The 14,504-nt window shown below is 41.6% G+C and overlaps 1 protein-coding gene across 1 annotated transcript in view; it reads left to right on the top strand.

The window, feature by feature from the left end:
* The window catches only part of CSMD1 (CUB and Sushi multiple domains 1), a 1,871,580-nt gene that overhangs the window by 926,955 nt on the left and 930,121 nt on the right, over positions 1–14,504 (top strand). The window contains 1 exon segment of the mRNA XM_072775779.1: positions 6,817–7,024. Within this exon segment, the coding sequence (XP_072631880.1) occupies positions 6,817–7,024 (208 nt within the window).

Raw genomic sequence — 14,504 nt, 5'->3', positions numbered from 1 at the left:
TTTGGCTGATTGGAGTGGAACAGATCGTAGAGAAAGGATGAAGGAAGGAGAGGGGTTAGTTCGAGTGCTGTCGGGTGTGAGTGCACAAGTGTGTGTGCACGTATCTGCGTGTGTGCAGGTAGGCACGTGTAGATGGTAGCAAGAGAGAGGATTCCACGGGTTTGTGGACAGAAGTATTTTGAAATCTGGCTGGTGATCTCTGGGTTTGAGACGCCTCCATGTAATTTTCAAATAAGACACTTCTGTTTAGCATTTTATTAATGGATGATTAAAATATTAGTGTTTCATTACTATTTTTTACATTGTTACTAGTTTTTAGATGATGGGTGAAGCCTGCCTTGTGAAAACGTGTCAGAAATAACGGATTTAACATATTTGAAAATATGATTTATCATATGAAAAAATTTAAGTTACATCTGTCACACACATGCTTTCCATCAAAATAGTAATCCTAAGGTTAAAGATAAGTTAAAACAAGGACAATAAGTCTATTGTACTCTTACTGAGTGTTTTGGATTTCCTAAAGGTAAAATATCTTAGTTTAGAAAATTTAATAGCTGTTTCCTAATTAAGTTTATTTGCTTAGGCTTATTCTTTGTGAGAAAATCTGTGATGTATATTAAAAATGAGACTATTTTCAAATACTATTACTCATATTCTAATTCTTTTAAATTATTTTATATAAACAGATTATTTAAGGGAGCATGCCATGTGTGGTTCCCCTGTATTTTGATACACTTAAGTAAGCCACATATCTAATTGGTTATTAATTTTGACTCAAAGAAGCAATATTGCACAGCATTTTAGTGGCTTTAATTTCTCCTGTTTAAAAGGCTCTACATAGTATCACTGAAAAGACCTGAAAATACACTAATTAAATTCATCCAAGTAAGGGCTAGTGGAAGGGCAGGTGGGTGGGAGGATGGGGTGACTGGGTGACGGGCACTGAGGGGGGCACCTGACGGGATGAGCACGGGGTGTTTTACTATATGTTGGCAAATCGAACTCCAATAAAAAATATACAAAAAAACCCCTAAACAAATAAATAAATTCATTCAAGTAAATGGTTCTCAACGAGGGACAATTTTGTCCCCCAAACATTTGGCATGTCTGCTGCGGACATTTTTCGTCAACGCAATTGAGAATATTTCCAGCACTTAGTGGGCAGAGGGAAGGATGGTACCAATTTTTTTCTTTTTTTTGGATGGTACCAAATTTTGCTACAATGCACCGCACATCCCCTCAGAACAAAGAGTTACGTGGCCCAAAATGTCAACAGTAGTGAGGTTGCGAAGCCATGACACAGCGTGACCTCTTAATGATGATTTAATAATGAGATGCGGCATCTCCTAGAAAAGCAGCGTCTTTATTCACGCCTACTTCCTAAGGAAATGCCTGGAACTGCATTATGAGTGAAGATTTCGTAATGGTGAGTAGCTCGGATTTTCACATTCTTCCCTTGGAAATTGGCGAGTAGCGAAGCCTCGGGACAGGGACATCTGCCACCTTGCCTCTGTACGTCCTCGGAGGGGTTCAGTTGAGAGGAGGTCTTTGAAACTCGGAAGTGTCCCTGCAGCTCCTCCTGCTGCATTACTCCGCTGGTCACAAATGACAGCAAAAGGAAATCCCCAAGCAGCTGTTCAGCTACAGTAGGGTGTGTGTCCCAAAGCTGCGGGACAAGCTGAGGTGCCTCATTGTCTTAGCAGGATGGGAGGACCTCACCACGATGACAACAAGGGATAATCTCTTCTGAAAGCCTCCAACCCGCAGGAGAGTCCAGCGGAGTATCTGGGCACCCTGTGGCCCAGTCAAGAGCATAAAATCAGCCACCACACCTGTACCTTCCTGGCCCAGGTCCCATGACTGCAGAGACGCTGAGGTCCAGACGTAGGTGCGACCGATGTAATTGGGAAGTGACTCAGGAAGCAGAGAGAGGTAGTAGGAATGAGGCAGGAAAGTGATTTCATTTTGTTTTATTTCTTTGAACAGATTATTTATTTTAGAGCGTGAGTGCGTGAGTGGGGGTGGGACAGGGGGAGGAGGAGGGAACCCCAAGCAGACGCCCCACTGAACACGGAGCCTGACCCCCGCGGCTCTCACGGCCCTGACATCATAACCTGAGCCAAAACCAAGAGCCAGGTCTTAACCAGCTGAGCCACCCGGGCGCCCCGGAGACTGATTTTACAATGTTGATGTGTACACGCCTACTACCGTCAATTTGTGTTGCTTTTATGCAAAGCAGAACGGATACTTCTCTTAATGTTTTGCGATAATGTTTATACCAATTAGTTTTAATGCTACTTGGCTGATCTTGTTGGTATTTCATGACTTTAACACCTTCCAGCTGCGTGTTTTATCATGAAGAACCAGAATCTCACTTTTGAGATCCGTGAAATAACGAACAGCGACATTAATTTTCTCATACATATTGAAAAGATTCAATAAATGGTCCAGATAAAGGACTTAGTTCAGAATATCAAGCACCTAAAGTGAACTCAATAAATATAAGACTCGAAATTGAGTGACTTGCCAAAGATAGGAACATCCTGTGTAGTATCCCTCGTGTATATTATCAGATCGCCCAAAATTTCTTATCAATACACCTTGATATCAGGAGCAAAGAATGGTGTCGATTTTACCCTTAGCTATTTTCCTTAAAAAAAAAAAAAAAAAGACTTTATTTATTTATTTGAGAGAGAGTGTGAGCGAGAGAGAAACACAAGCAGGAGAGGGAGGGGTGGGCCGAGGGAGAGGGAGAAGCAGGCTCCCCGCTGAGCAGGAGCCGCGTGGGGCTCATCCCAGGACGCCGGGATCATGACCTGTGCCCAAGGCAGACCCTTAACCACTGAGCCACCCCAGGCACCCCTATTTTACTTTGCTAAAAATGTAATTTAAAACTAAGTATTTCACCATGGTTTTAATTTCAGTGACTGATAACAAGAGACATTAAACCTTTGCCTGTGTTTAGGATTTCATTCTGAAATTCATTCTTGTTTAAATTGTCACTTACTATGTCTTTTCCACCAATTTCTTGGTATATTATTCTGAAAAATGTGAATCAAATAAGTATAGATGACCTCCTTTTGCTATGTTGCAATTTCATTTATCATCTTGCTTTTTATTTTGAATTTTATTTTTATAGGTTTATTTTGAAAAGCATTTTTTTTGTGTGTAGGTCATTGGTTTATTGTAAAATTTCTTTTATTTCATTAATATACTTTTGGTTTAGTTGAGATAATATAGTGTCTGACATAATACAGCATTCTTATTCTGCTAATTTGTCCATTATTTTATACTTTCAAACATTTTAATTGATTAATATATTTTTTTCTATTAGGTTGTTTCTAAGTGATTTTTTTTTTCAAATTTTCCTTATCCCAATGACTTTGTTAATACGTTCTTCTCCCATCACTGATGATGTTCATTTTATCAAATACTGAATCCTTCTAAGAATTTGGGTCCTCATAACACCCTGCTCTATGAGGAGAAAGGCTCCCATTTTTACATAGCAAAGGCTTTATCATTAAGTGATATTTTATAGGAAGACAATTTAACAAATCTTTTGCAGCCAAAGTGGTAGTTCGCAACTGACATGATTTCCAAAATTAATGAATTAAACAAATTTTCCAAGGCCAAATGTGCTTTGAAAGATATCTATTCAGTTGTTTTATATGTAACTATTCTACTGATAGATTTTTAAAATCTAAATTAAAACATTATTTTTAAAAACATCTGGCAATCTAATATGGTCATTATGTTACCCTTCCTCAAATGCTTTTACATGTATAGATGGGTAAAATGTTACAGTTCAGAAAACATTTTTCTTACAGAAACAGGACAGAAAATAAAGAGTTAAAATAGGGCAGCCCCGGTGGCCCAGCGGTTCAGCGCCGCCTTCAGCCCAGGGTGAGATCCTGGAGTCCCCGGGATCGAGTCCCAGATCGGACTCCCTGTGAGGAGCCTGCTTCTCCCTCTGCCTGTGTCTCTGCCTCTCTCTGTGTCTCTCATGAATAAGTAAATAATTTTAAAAAATAGTTAAAATATTCTGTTGGAGAAATGTTTGAAGCATCCTTATAATTGCTTTTAAATATTTACGCCACACACAAATATGTTTTTACCACTGTATAAAGACAGTTTTCTGTGATTAAGTTTTTTATCCAGTGAGTAGCATGAAATATTTTTTGCTTTATGTGCTTAATTCCCCAAGATTTCAATCAGATTATCTAAACAGCATTTCATAACATTTTCTATGAAATCTTGCATTAAGAAATCATAATATATCCTGCATGTACTTAGCCCGACGTAATTTTAACCGTAATACATTTCAAAATGTTCTATGGGCATTAAAATATCTATCCAAGAAAACACAATGGTGATTGTAGGTTTAGGAGACACAAATATATGTTTCGCTCTCTGTCAATTCCTTTTAATTTTTCTCCTTATTTCCATTTTATATTCTTGTTTGTCTCCTGTATCATCTACTCCAGTCTCCAACAGAGTTGCCGTAAAATAGTACCACTTATACACTCTTGTAATAGGCCCCCCAGTTCTCCCTGGAAGTAGCAGACATGATACTCACTCATTAGCCCATTGGAGTCTGGTCCTCACCTGAAGTCCTAGGAAAATCCACATACTTTACGTCTAAGCTTTCAGGCTCATTGCATCAAAATGAGATGTGGAAGTGACAGTGGAGGTTAGTGAGTTCAACCACTCTCCTGTTCGATGGGAGCGGGAGGCATCACTGAGAGGGAAGGTCGGGTGACCAGGGCTTCTATCGGCTCGTAGGCACCAACTCCGCTCTATCAGCTGTTGAAATATTAAATATTAAAATTTTAATATTAAATAATATTAATATTATTTAATATTAAAATATTAAATATCAGCTATTAAAATACCCCCTCCCCAGGCCGTCAGTGGACATCCACTCTCTGCAGCCCCTGGAGCAGCCATGTCACTCCAGCTTCGCAGGCACTTTCTGCAGGTCATCAGATTTTCCAATAGTCAAACAACTAGAGGGATAAAGGCACAGAGGGGGGCTCCAGAGCCTGCTGTAGAGCTGCTGCTGATGCTCATTGTTACTGGTTGGGGCCTGCCTGTGGGTGCTCTTGTCAGACAGGTGCAGTATCACCTCTACTTGGTAAATGCTGCCGAGGAACTTTCCCAGAAGAAATCAGTGCACTTCTTGTTCTATTTGCTCTTGTTCTATATTCCTATTATTATGTGTGTGTGTGTGTGTGTCTGTGTGTATATATATTTATCTTTAACAAATATATTTATTTCTATATGTGTGTATACATAATATATTCATTTTTAACAAATATATTTATTTCTATATTTATATGAAATATATATATGTATACATAATATTATATATATACATATATATGTAAATACACCTGTTTGAAAGTCTTTTAGATCATAAGCCATGCTTTACTGCTTAGGATACCGTTTCAAAAATCCTGTGTGATTTGATATGAGCTTTTCTCCCCTCTTTATCACTTTGGAAGGGGAGCTGTTTGCCACTGAGCTGAATTGCAAAGCATCTAGGGAGTCTCGACTCTCAGAGTTGAATTAATTAGTCAGTCACAACACTGGATTTGATAAATTTTAAGTCCTCTCAGTTATGATATTTTATATTTTAACTTTTCTATAACAGTGCTGTAACTCTTGTGCTTTGCATTCTATCGAGGTGACTTTCACAGCATATGATATAATGTGAGAAATAAAACCAATGTATTAAGTAGAATTATACCATGGGTGTTAATGATCATGCCTGTGTGTATAATACTTTAAGATATGAGAATACTATATTATTATAGAGGTGCCAGTATATGTGAGTGAACAATATGTTTGCATCCACAGTTGTTTTATTAATGGCCAAGTGTGAATATCTGTCTGCCCGATCTTGTCCAACCATACAAGGTGCTAAAGGCGAATTTCCCCAACTTGGTGACAGGCTGGCTTCATACATCACTCCTATTATGGCACCAACACCTGTCAATGTTAAATATGCTCTTAGGGCAGAAATTATCTAATAGGAAAAAAAGGAAGGAGGGAAGGAAAAAGGAAGGAAACCCACAGACATGTCTTAAAATAAGTATTTTACAAACACTTATTTACCCTATGTTACAAAACTTTACAAGATCTATTTCTCTTCAAACCGACATTTTAATGCTAATTTATATCTTAAATGCATTTGTCATTACCTTTTCCTTGCCACCTTCTAAGTTATTCCTCTATAAGTTTTCAAGCAACGATTTCTGACTCAGAAGGCTCTCATGAATTGGTGTCTTTGTTATCACGTTAGTCAAGAACTTATCTGAAATTCAAAACCAAATACACATTCCAAACTCCACAGGAAGAAAAGAAATTACGGTGATGACTACTTTTAAGAGCATGGTGTTTTCAAAGCCTGGTATCAGTGAATTAATAAAGCATGGCTACGTACTGTTAAATCTCAAAATGTTTCTGAATTTCCATCTTGAAGGATTCAGAGAACATCTTTGAAACTCGCATGCGGCTCTCTGTGACTGTCAGGTGTATGACAGTGCGCATCCCAGGCGTTAGGAAAGTCATGATTTCTCTCTCTCCTATCATGAGAATTCAGTTAATAATGCAGCGTTAAGTGTTGAGATTTTTGTCTGTCTTTCCATAGAACTAATTAATAAACCAGGAGAAATCTGTTGTCACCTTGAGTTACCAATTCGGGGCTGGGAAGGGAGTGGTCCTGGGCCTGGGGGAGGGGGGTACGTGGTAGGGGCGCCTGGATCTGAGCCTGTCTGGAAACCTGATTGCCTTTTGTTCTGCCCCCGCCAGCGGAGGGAGCCTGCGGAGGTACCCTGAGGGGGACCAGCAGCACCATCTCCAGCCCGCACTTCCCCTCCGAGTACGGGAACAACGCCGACTGCACCTGGACCATCCTGGCCGAGCCCGGCGACACCATCGCCTTGGTCTTCACCGACTTCCAGCTAGAAGAAGGGTACGACTTCTTAGAGATCAGTGGGACAGAAGCCCCATCTATATGGTAAGTTCTGGGGGGACATGCGTTGACCCCAGATCCACCAACAGGTTTTGGACAATGGCCTTCTTTGCATGGTCGTTGGCACATGGAAGTGTTCTTTCTTTGCTCGGCTGTTTTGCCCACTAACAGGGGCATGTATGTTGTGACTGGCTCCAAAGCCTCCGGGGTGTCTTTGTGCTGGTATCTGGAGTTGGGGAAGTGGTCTGCGCCTGGGCACTGGTACCTCACATGCCCTCATTTCGGACTCTTATGAAGCAACGGAAGATGGTAACTAAGCCAGCTAAGTTAGCCTTTGGATTTGTTCTGGAGCTGATTCCATGGAAGCAGATATTTTTAGACTATGGCCATTTTCAAATGTCATGTTACCAGTCATTTATCTACTGTGTTGCAGATGCACGATAGCATATTTATTTTCCTTCCTGATGATCCTGCACCTATGAAGGTCACAGGCAAACCATAAATACTGATCCAATGCAGATGTAAAGTTAGTGGACTGAGGATCAATTCTGTGGCATGTGTGCTCATGGAGGCAGAAGGAAACCGGGTCTAAATTGCAGTGGATTTTGGTCTATGTATTGGTTGCAAGGACAGCAATTGTGTCTATAAGTGTAATCCAAGAGGGAGAATTCAAGTAGATGTTGAGGATTTTACATCTCAAATTAAGTCATTTGTTGTGAGTTGGACTGGATTTTGTTTTAATTATTTCACTTCTTAGTTTTTTTAAAAAAAAAATCCTATTAATTCTCTATTTTAGATCTTGAGTGGTAAACCAACCTGAATGCATGTATATTGAAATTAGGGCATAAGTCAGAGGAGATGTTGGCCATTTATGTGGGTAGAGGAGAATATGAAATGAGTGACTGTATGTTTCAATGGGTTTAAGTTTGCATTTTGGGGTAAAGACTAAAGGATAAAAATAAACACCCTGAAACATGCTGTAAAATTAGACCACCTCTTTTAAGCCAATTATTGCAATGGAAATTTATTTTATTTTCTAAGGCTTAAGACACAAAGCAGAGGATTCATACTAACAGGTTAAATTCTTTTCCTTACTTTCATCCTGCTGTGATTATATTAGATGTTACCTCAATTAAGAGAAAAACAGCCATGGCCTCTCTGATCTTTGCTTTATATTTGATTGATCTTAAACAATACTCTTAGACTGAGCAAGTTTACCTGTTTATTTTGCGTTACCCAATTTTAAGCACCCAAGAATTTGTTGATAGTGTCGGTCTCACTCTCTGTAACATCAGTGTTAGAAACAAGTTGCGAACGTAAAGCTGTGCGTCCTGGGCTCTCCGCCAAGTACTGCCTTGTGACCTTGGACAAATAACATACTGGTGTATATAAGATAAGGGAGCTCTTAAGTCAACTTTTAAGTTGACTCATTAAATATCTATTGAGTGCATATTCTCCCTCAATCACCCTGAGAGTCAGGGATGTCACACCGATAGCCTTAAAATTGCACTGTTTTGGTTTTCAGAAATTCATTACAATATAAAATATATAGTGAGTCATTCTCAGACACTATATGATTAATGGTAAGGGCCTTATTTATGAGAGATTCCAGAGATCGTGGACACTGACCAGTCATCCACTGACCAGTCTTGCTGCTAAATGTCAGGCTGGGAAAGAGAGGGACAGAGAGAGGCATCTTTGACAGTGACTTTAGAACCACGGTCAGGACAGCTTTTGCCAAACAGACTTAGTTTATGTAAGAGAGGAAACGTGGAGGTGCAGATGTCCATGCCAAGGTCTGAAACAAAAATAGGGCACATGAAATCAGAACGAGACATAACCCTCCAAAAGGGTTCGTGGCTCCTACGAGCGCATTGTGACTGACCATTGAGACGCCAAAGCTCAGTTATTTCATTTCTTTTCTTAAAAGATGCTAAGCAGGAGCTGGAGGATGTTTTCTGACTTGTTGCCCATTTCTTCTTTGCTTATCACTGTTGATTTCTCTCATACCCTCTCCCCCTCCCTGCCTAATCTCTATCTGTATGTTCTGCTGGTCCATGTCCCCAGCTACTTCAGTATGACTCAGAAAAGGGTGTGAGGATGGGGTCGCGGGTGAGCTAAAAGTGTGTTGCATCTGAAAGGTCAGGTGGGGCCACTGATGGCAACAATTCCTAACGGTTGTCAGAGTGAGAACTGATATGGTGGACAGGAGATTGGCCCATCTTCCTGATGGCTGGGTTCAGGCTAGAGGACATTTTCCAGCTCTGAAATATATCTAGGTATTTGCCAGGGCACCAAGATTGAAGATCTGTGAACAGCCTGGGGAGAAAAAAAAAAAAAAAAAACACAATGGCAGTCGTTGGGAAAGTTCTTGGTGGGAAAGTTGACCCAGTCTTGTGTTCCTTCTGGTCCAAAAAAAGGGGTGGCCCATTGGCTCAACATGCTCTTCCTCTCAGTGGCTATTTTTAGAGAGTTGTGTTCAGGACTGTATTCATATGATGATTTGTATTGTCCCAGTGGCTTGGCACAAAAGTCCTGGGGGGGACTTGGTCGTATTATCTAGTTTTTATTGATGAAGATGCTGAGAGCAAAGCGCACAGGGCACATGGCAGAGAACTCAAGCTCAAGGCCTCTGACTCCAAACTACCTTTCCTCTTCACTCCACTGCCATCCCCGTCATAGGACAGTCTAGGTCTGGACTTAGTGCGCTCTGGAGAAAGGACCTTTTCTCTACTTCAGGACTGTAGGCTGGATCCGAGAGCCTTGAACAGGCTGCTGAAGCAGGGGATAAGAACCAACTGAGAACAATTTCACACTCATGCTGCATCAATAGAGACTTGGAGTACACAGAGCTTTTTGGGGTGACATTTAGCATTGATCATAATTATGAGAACTATCTTGACATGGCCGTGGGACCACTTTTAAATGAAACTCTCATCTTTCAATTACTCTTCAGTGGAGGCTACAAAGGAGCACGTGATTTCCCTAAATCACTATTGAAACACACACGAGTGCATTTATAATACAAAGGAGTCACTTGAAGTACCCTTTTTAGATTTATACAAATGCACACTGTGGCTTATCTTAAAAAGACTATTATTTTCCTGTAATTTTAGACTGACAGTCCCTGAAATGTTTAATGGTTCAAATTGGTATATTTAAGAGATTTATTATCCCTCCACTTCAAGGAAGATCCTAAGGACAGAGCAGGTGTGTGTGCCCCCCTCGAGCACAAGGTCAGGAAGCAGTGACCGTTGGTCAGTGTGGAAGGCTGGACGTGCAGTGCCAAAACATATAATCTTCCAATAATCTATTTTTAAGAGACAGAAAATACAAGCAAGGGCACTCTCAGAAGAAGCTACTTGGAAAATTGTTAAGAACAATAATAGGATTAGCCTTATTTTCATTGAATTTGGAGTGAAATTACCAACTCAGCTATGTTTTATGTAAGGGTTGCCATGGCGACAGTGGAGCAGTCTAAATGTGGTGAATGATGTAATGTGCCGAAATTATCCATATATTAAATGTGGAGGGGTGTGCAATTTAAACCCAATCCACTATGCATACGTTAGATAAGGCTGATTTATTTATTTAATTAAATATTATTATTATTATTATTTTTTTACTAGTCAGATTCTAATTTCATACAGGCTGGCTTCCTGTCAATACTCTACTTTAACAGCGAGCTGCCATTTTTAATTCTCTTTGTAACATGGTCTAGCAATTATGATTTTTCTTGCAATTAAAAACGTGGTTAGCAGTGAAGCTAGCCAACTAGTCTTCCTTTCTGAAGCGATTTGGTGGCATAGCATGTAGATCATAACTAGAAATACCAAGAAGAAAGAAAATTGACTTTATTTCAGAGGTAACCTATGGTGGTTTCTAAATTAAGACGTGGCGGTAAAAGGGACTAGGAACAGAAAGTCTCGACAGGAGACAACTAATGGAGCATTTACTATCTTTCTTTCTTTCTTTCTTTCTTTCTTTCTTTCTTTCTTTCTTTCTTTGCATTTACTATCTTTCAAATATGCCCTCATATAATGGGAATAATTTATGCATCCCCGTCTATGCAGGTAGCATGCATGGTAGGGTAGAGAAGATAAGGAAATAAGGAACAGTAAATGCATTTAAGAAGCATCCCAAAGCATAGACGCTTCTGTTCCTCCATAATCTTCAATGACAGCCTCAGGCCATCAAAATGACACCCAGATGCCTCAGTGTGCCTTTCAAGGCTTGCCATAGCATGTGCGGCCTGCCTCCATCCTGCCACAGCCCACCCCAGAATCCTTCAGTTTTGCCTCCCTGAACACATTCCTGCCTTCACTTTAGTGCATATTTGCATTCCCTGGACATGTGTTCAGATACATGCCTCTGCACGGAAATCCCACACCAACCAACTGAACGAACAGTCAATGAACCCAAGGCTTATGGTGCTGTGTAGATGCGGCCCACTTAAGAGGTCCTACAAGTGCAAGAGTTTGTCCGAACTCCTGCCCTGGAAAATGCCAGTGGTAATCAATGCAAAGGTGTCTCTGGACTGCTTTGGCTTAGACCCGCCTCATTCTATCAAAACAACATCTGTTATTTTATGATTTTTTAAAGGTCTCAGCTCAATTATTCACTAACCAGTAGAACTCTACCGCTTTGTCTCTCTGATTTGCGCAAGATTACACTGGAGGGAACCAAAGAAAAAAAAAAAAAAGTTTTGTAACTGCACTTTATTTTGTTCCCATTAACGAATCATAATCTCACTATTAAATCAATCTAATCAGTGACTTGCTGGAGCCAAAACAAAACTTCAAAGGAATCGGAGAAGCTGAGTGAGCTTCAAAGAACCCTTGAAGGGTCAATTAACACCAACAATGTTTATCCAACTTGTCACTTAATTGAGAAGTGACTTGGTGCATATTTTATTTCTAATGAGGAAGGATTATTGAGGCACACAGAGTGACAGACGCCCCGGAAGGAGCCCATCCGCATCCCTGCCCACGGGACAAGGAAAGGGAAGACCTTCTTCCCCTCTCTCCTTATTTCATTTCTTCACTGTTCATTTTGAAATCATTTTTCGGAGAATTTGCAAAGCTGGCTCAGAGAGCAGCTGTACCCATTGTACCTGAACCCATTGCTCGTCCACTGCTCCCGTCTTACACAACCATGGTGTAATTATGGGAACCAAGACATCCATGTGGAACACGGCTGTCACTGATGTTCAGGACCGATCGGAGTTTCCCCAGCGGTCCCTCTGCTGTTCTTCTGTCCCTGGAGTCAGTCCGGGGAATTAGCTGGCACTAAGAGTTATGCCTCTTTTGCCTCCTCCAACCTGTGTCTGTTTGCGATCTTGCTTTGTTCCCATGACCTTGACCCTTCTCATGTCGATAATTCGCTCTGGTGACGTTATTTTGGAAAGGCAGTGGCATCATTCAGGGCATGGAGACTATATCCAGCAACTCCTCAAGCACCACCAGTTCAAATAACCTGGTTCCTTTCTTTCATGGTTTCCATTTTGAAGTTAAATTCTGCCATCGTACTCCACAAAGATACAGTCATACATGCATTTCAGCATTTTTTAGGGAAGCAAGCATAATGTGAATGAGAAACAAATATGTGCGTGTATATTCTGAATTTCTGTGTGTTGTGTTTGTGTATATATGTGTGTGTGTATACATATGCACACACGTTTGTGTATATATGTGTACACACGCATGTATAATATGAATTTCTTTTCTTGAGCCCCTGCACACTGGCTAGAAGTCTAAGGTCATGCCTAACATGATATCATTTTAGTCTTGCTCCGAAACCTTTTATTTTTTTTTATCAAAATGTTTTCATACAAATGTATTCGAGTAATGCATTTTGACAAACACCGGACTGAATGATGACGCTCATTGATTATTTGCTACGTCGCAGGCAAGTGCAAACAAAAGCCCCCACACTTAAGATGCCACATCTCCGTTTTAGAGACGACAAAACCCAGACCCAGTAGAGTCCAGGATCTTCCCACACGGCTCCTGGGTGGCAGAGTGGGGATTTAAGCAGAGCAGTCCTGGGCCCTGTTTCTTCCTTTACTTCAGTATATTGAGATGATAACGTCTTTACTGACTTTAAACCAGGGAAATAAAGGCAGCCGTGCTGACACTACAGTCTCGGCGCATCTCAGGGCCCGTCGGGGGAGCCTGAGGCCTCCTCACGTAGACAAGCCCCCCAGATACTTCGTGCTGCTGTCACCATGAAATACGCTCCTGACGTTTCCTTTTCTGTGTGTTATGGACTATATAGCAAGGTAGTAAATCTTAACATCCTTAATGCACCCTTTTGGGTACAAATGTAATCATAGATATTAGAAGGCTTTTAAAATGGGGAATAATGGACAAGTCTGAAGGCATCATAAGGATATGGCTAAACGGTGTCGATAAGAAGACTTCTCTATACGACTTTGGCTCCTTTAAATTGCAGGTAGGTGAGGAAAGCAATGGCCAGCTCACCCCAAACCCGTGTTACCTCCACCCCAAAACTCAAAAGGGTAATAAAGGAAGTTTTATTGGATAAGAGATAACTGTACAGAATGGAGAATTTCTAACTTGATCTATGGTATTCTATTGTCTACAGCATCCGAACCACATTTATTTTTCCTGAGGTTGGGGAGCCCCCCTCCCCACAACGCCTACAGTGGAACAAGTTTCCGCTCTCCATCCTCCCATCAGCAGCCCGCCGCCCTGGGACCCTTCGGCAGCAAAGGAGTCTCTGGAAATCATGTTGCTGCCTCCGGGCCGAGCAAAGCAGGCAGGCTGTGTTTGCAAACCCTCCCGTCAGCAGGGGTTTTGTGAGGCAGTGACTCCGTCCCCCTGCCCCCCAGTGCAGCAGAGCTCCAGGGCCTCTGAATCCACCTGGAGGGGAGGAAGGAGGAAAGCAGGAGGCGCGCTCCGATGGGGCCTTAGAAAGCTCTGTCTTTATTTCCAGCCTTCCAGCTGTGTGTCCCCGATTCTGAGGCGGGGGCGGGGGGGCAGGTGCACCTGGGGTCGGGGGTCAGCAAGCCTTGCGGCCTCTCCTCCCGTGTGTGATGGGCTCGTCACCCGAAGCCCCACAGCTTCACCGCCCAGAACTAGGTCTGACGTGCTGTCTCCTCCCACCCCTGAAATCCCGTCCTCCTAGTGTGTCTCCCGTAACTCATTTTGGCTGAGGTCAACATCCAGCATTTCAGATGCACGAGATGGAGGAAGTTATAAAATCACCTATTTTAATTAATGGGCATGTTGAATATAGAAGAGTTACATATTTATTTAATGGTAGTGATCACCAGTAAAAGGCAGTGCCTCCTCCAAGGACCGCACGCATAATGACCACACGAAGGGACAACAAAAAAGAAAAATATAACATTTCTGCTCCCCGAAGCTGGAGGCCATCGGGGGATAGATAAGGAGGCGGGGAGGGCCCCAGAGTGATGTTTCTGGGTCACAAGCAGGGCACACGCCACATGCAGCAGGCACGTCTGGGGGGGCCACGGCTCTGGTCCTGGGAAAACCCCACC

Source organism: Canis lupus, chromosome 15 (assembly GCF_048164855.1).
Source record: "Canis lupus baileyi chromosome 15, mCanLup2.hap1, whole genome shotgun sequence".
NCBI lineage: Eukaryota > Metazoa > Chordata > Mammalia > Carnivora > Canidae > Canis > Canis lupus.
Note: the sequence above shows the minus strand (reverse complement) of the source record. Positions and strands in the feature narration are given on the sequence as shown.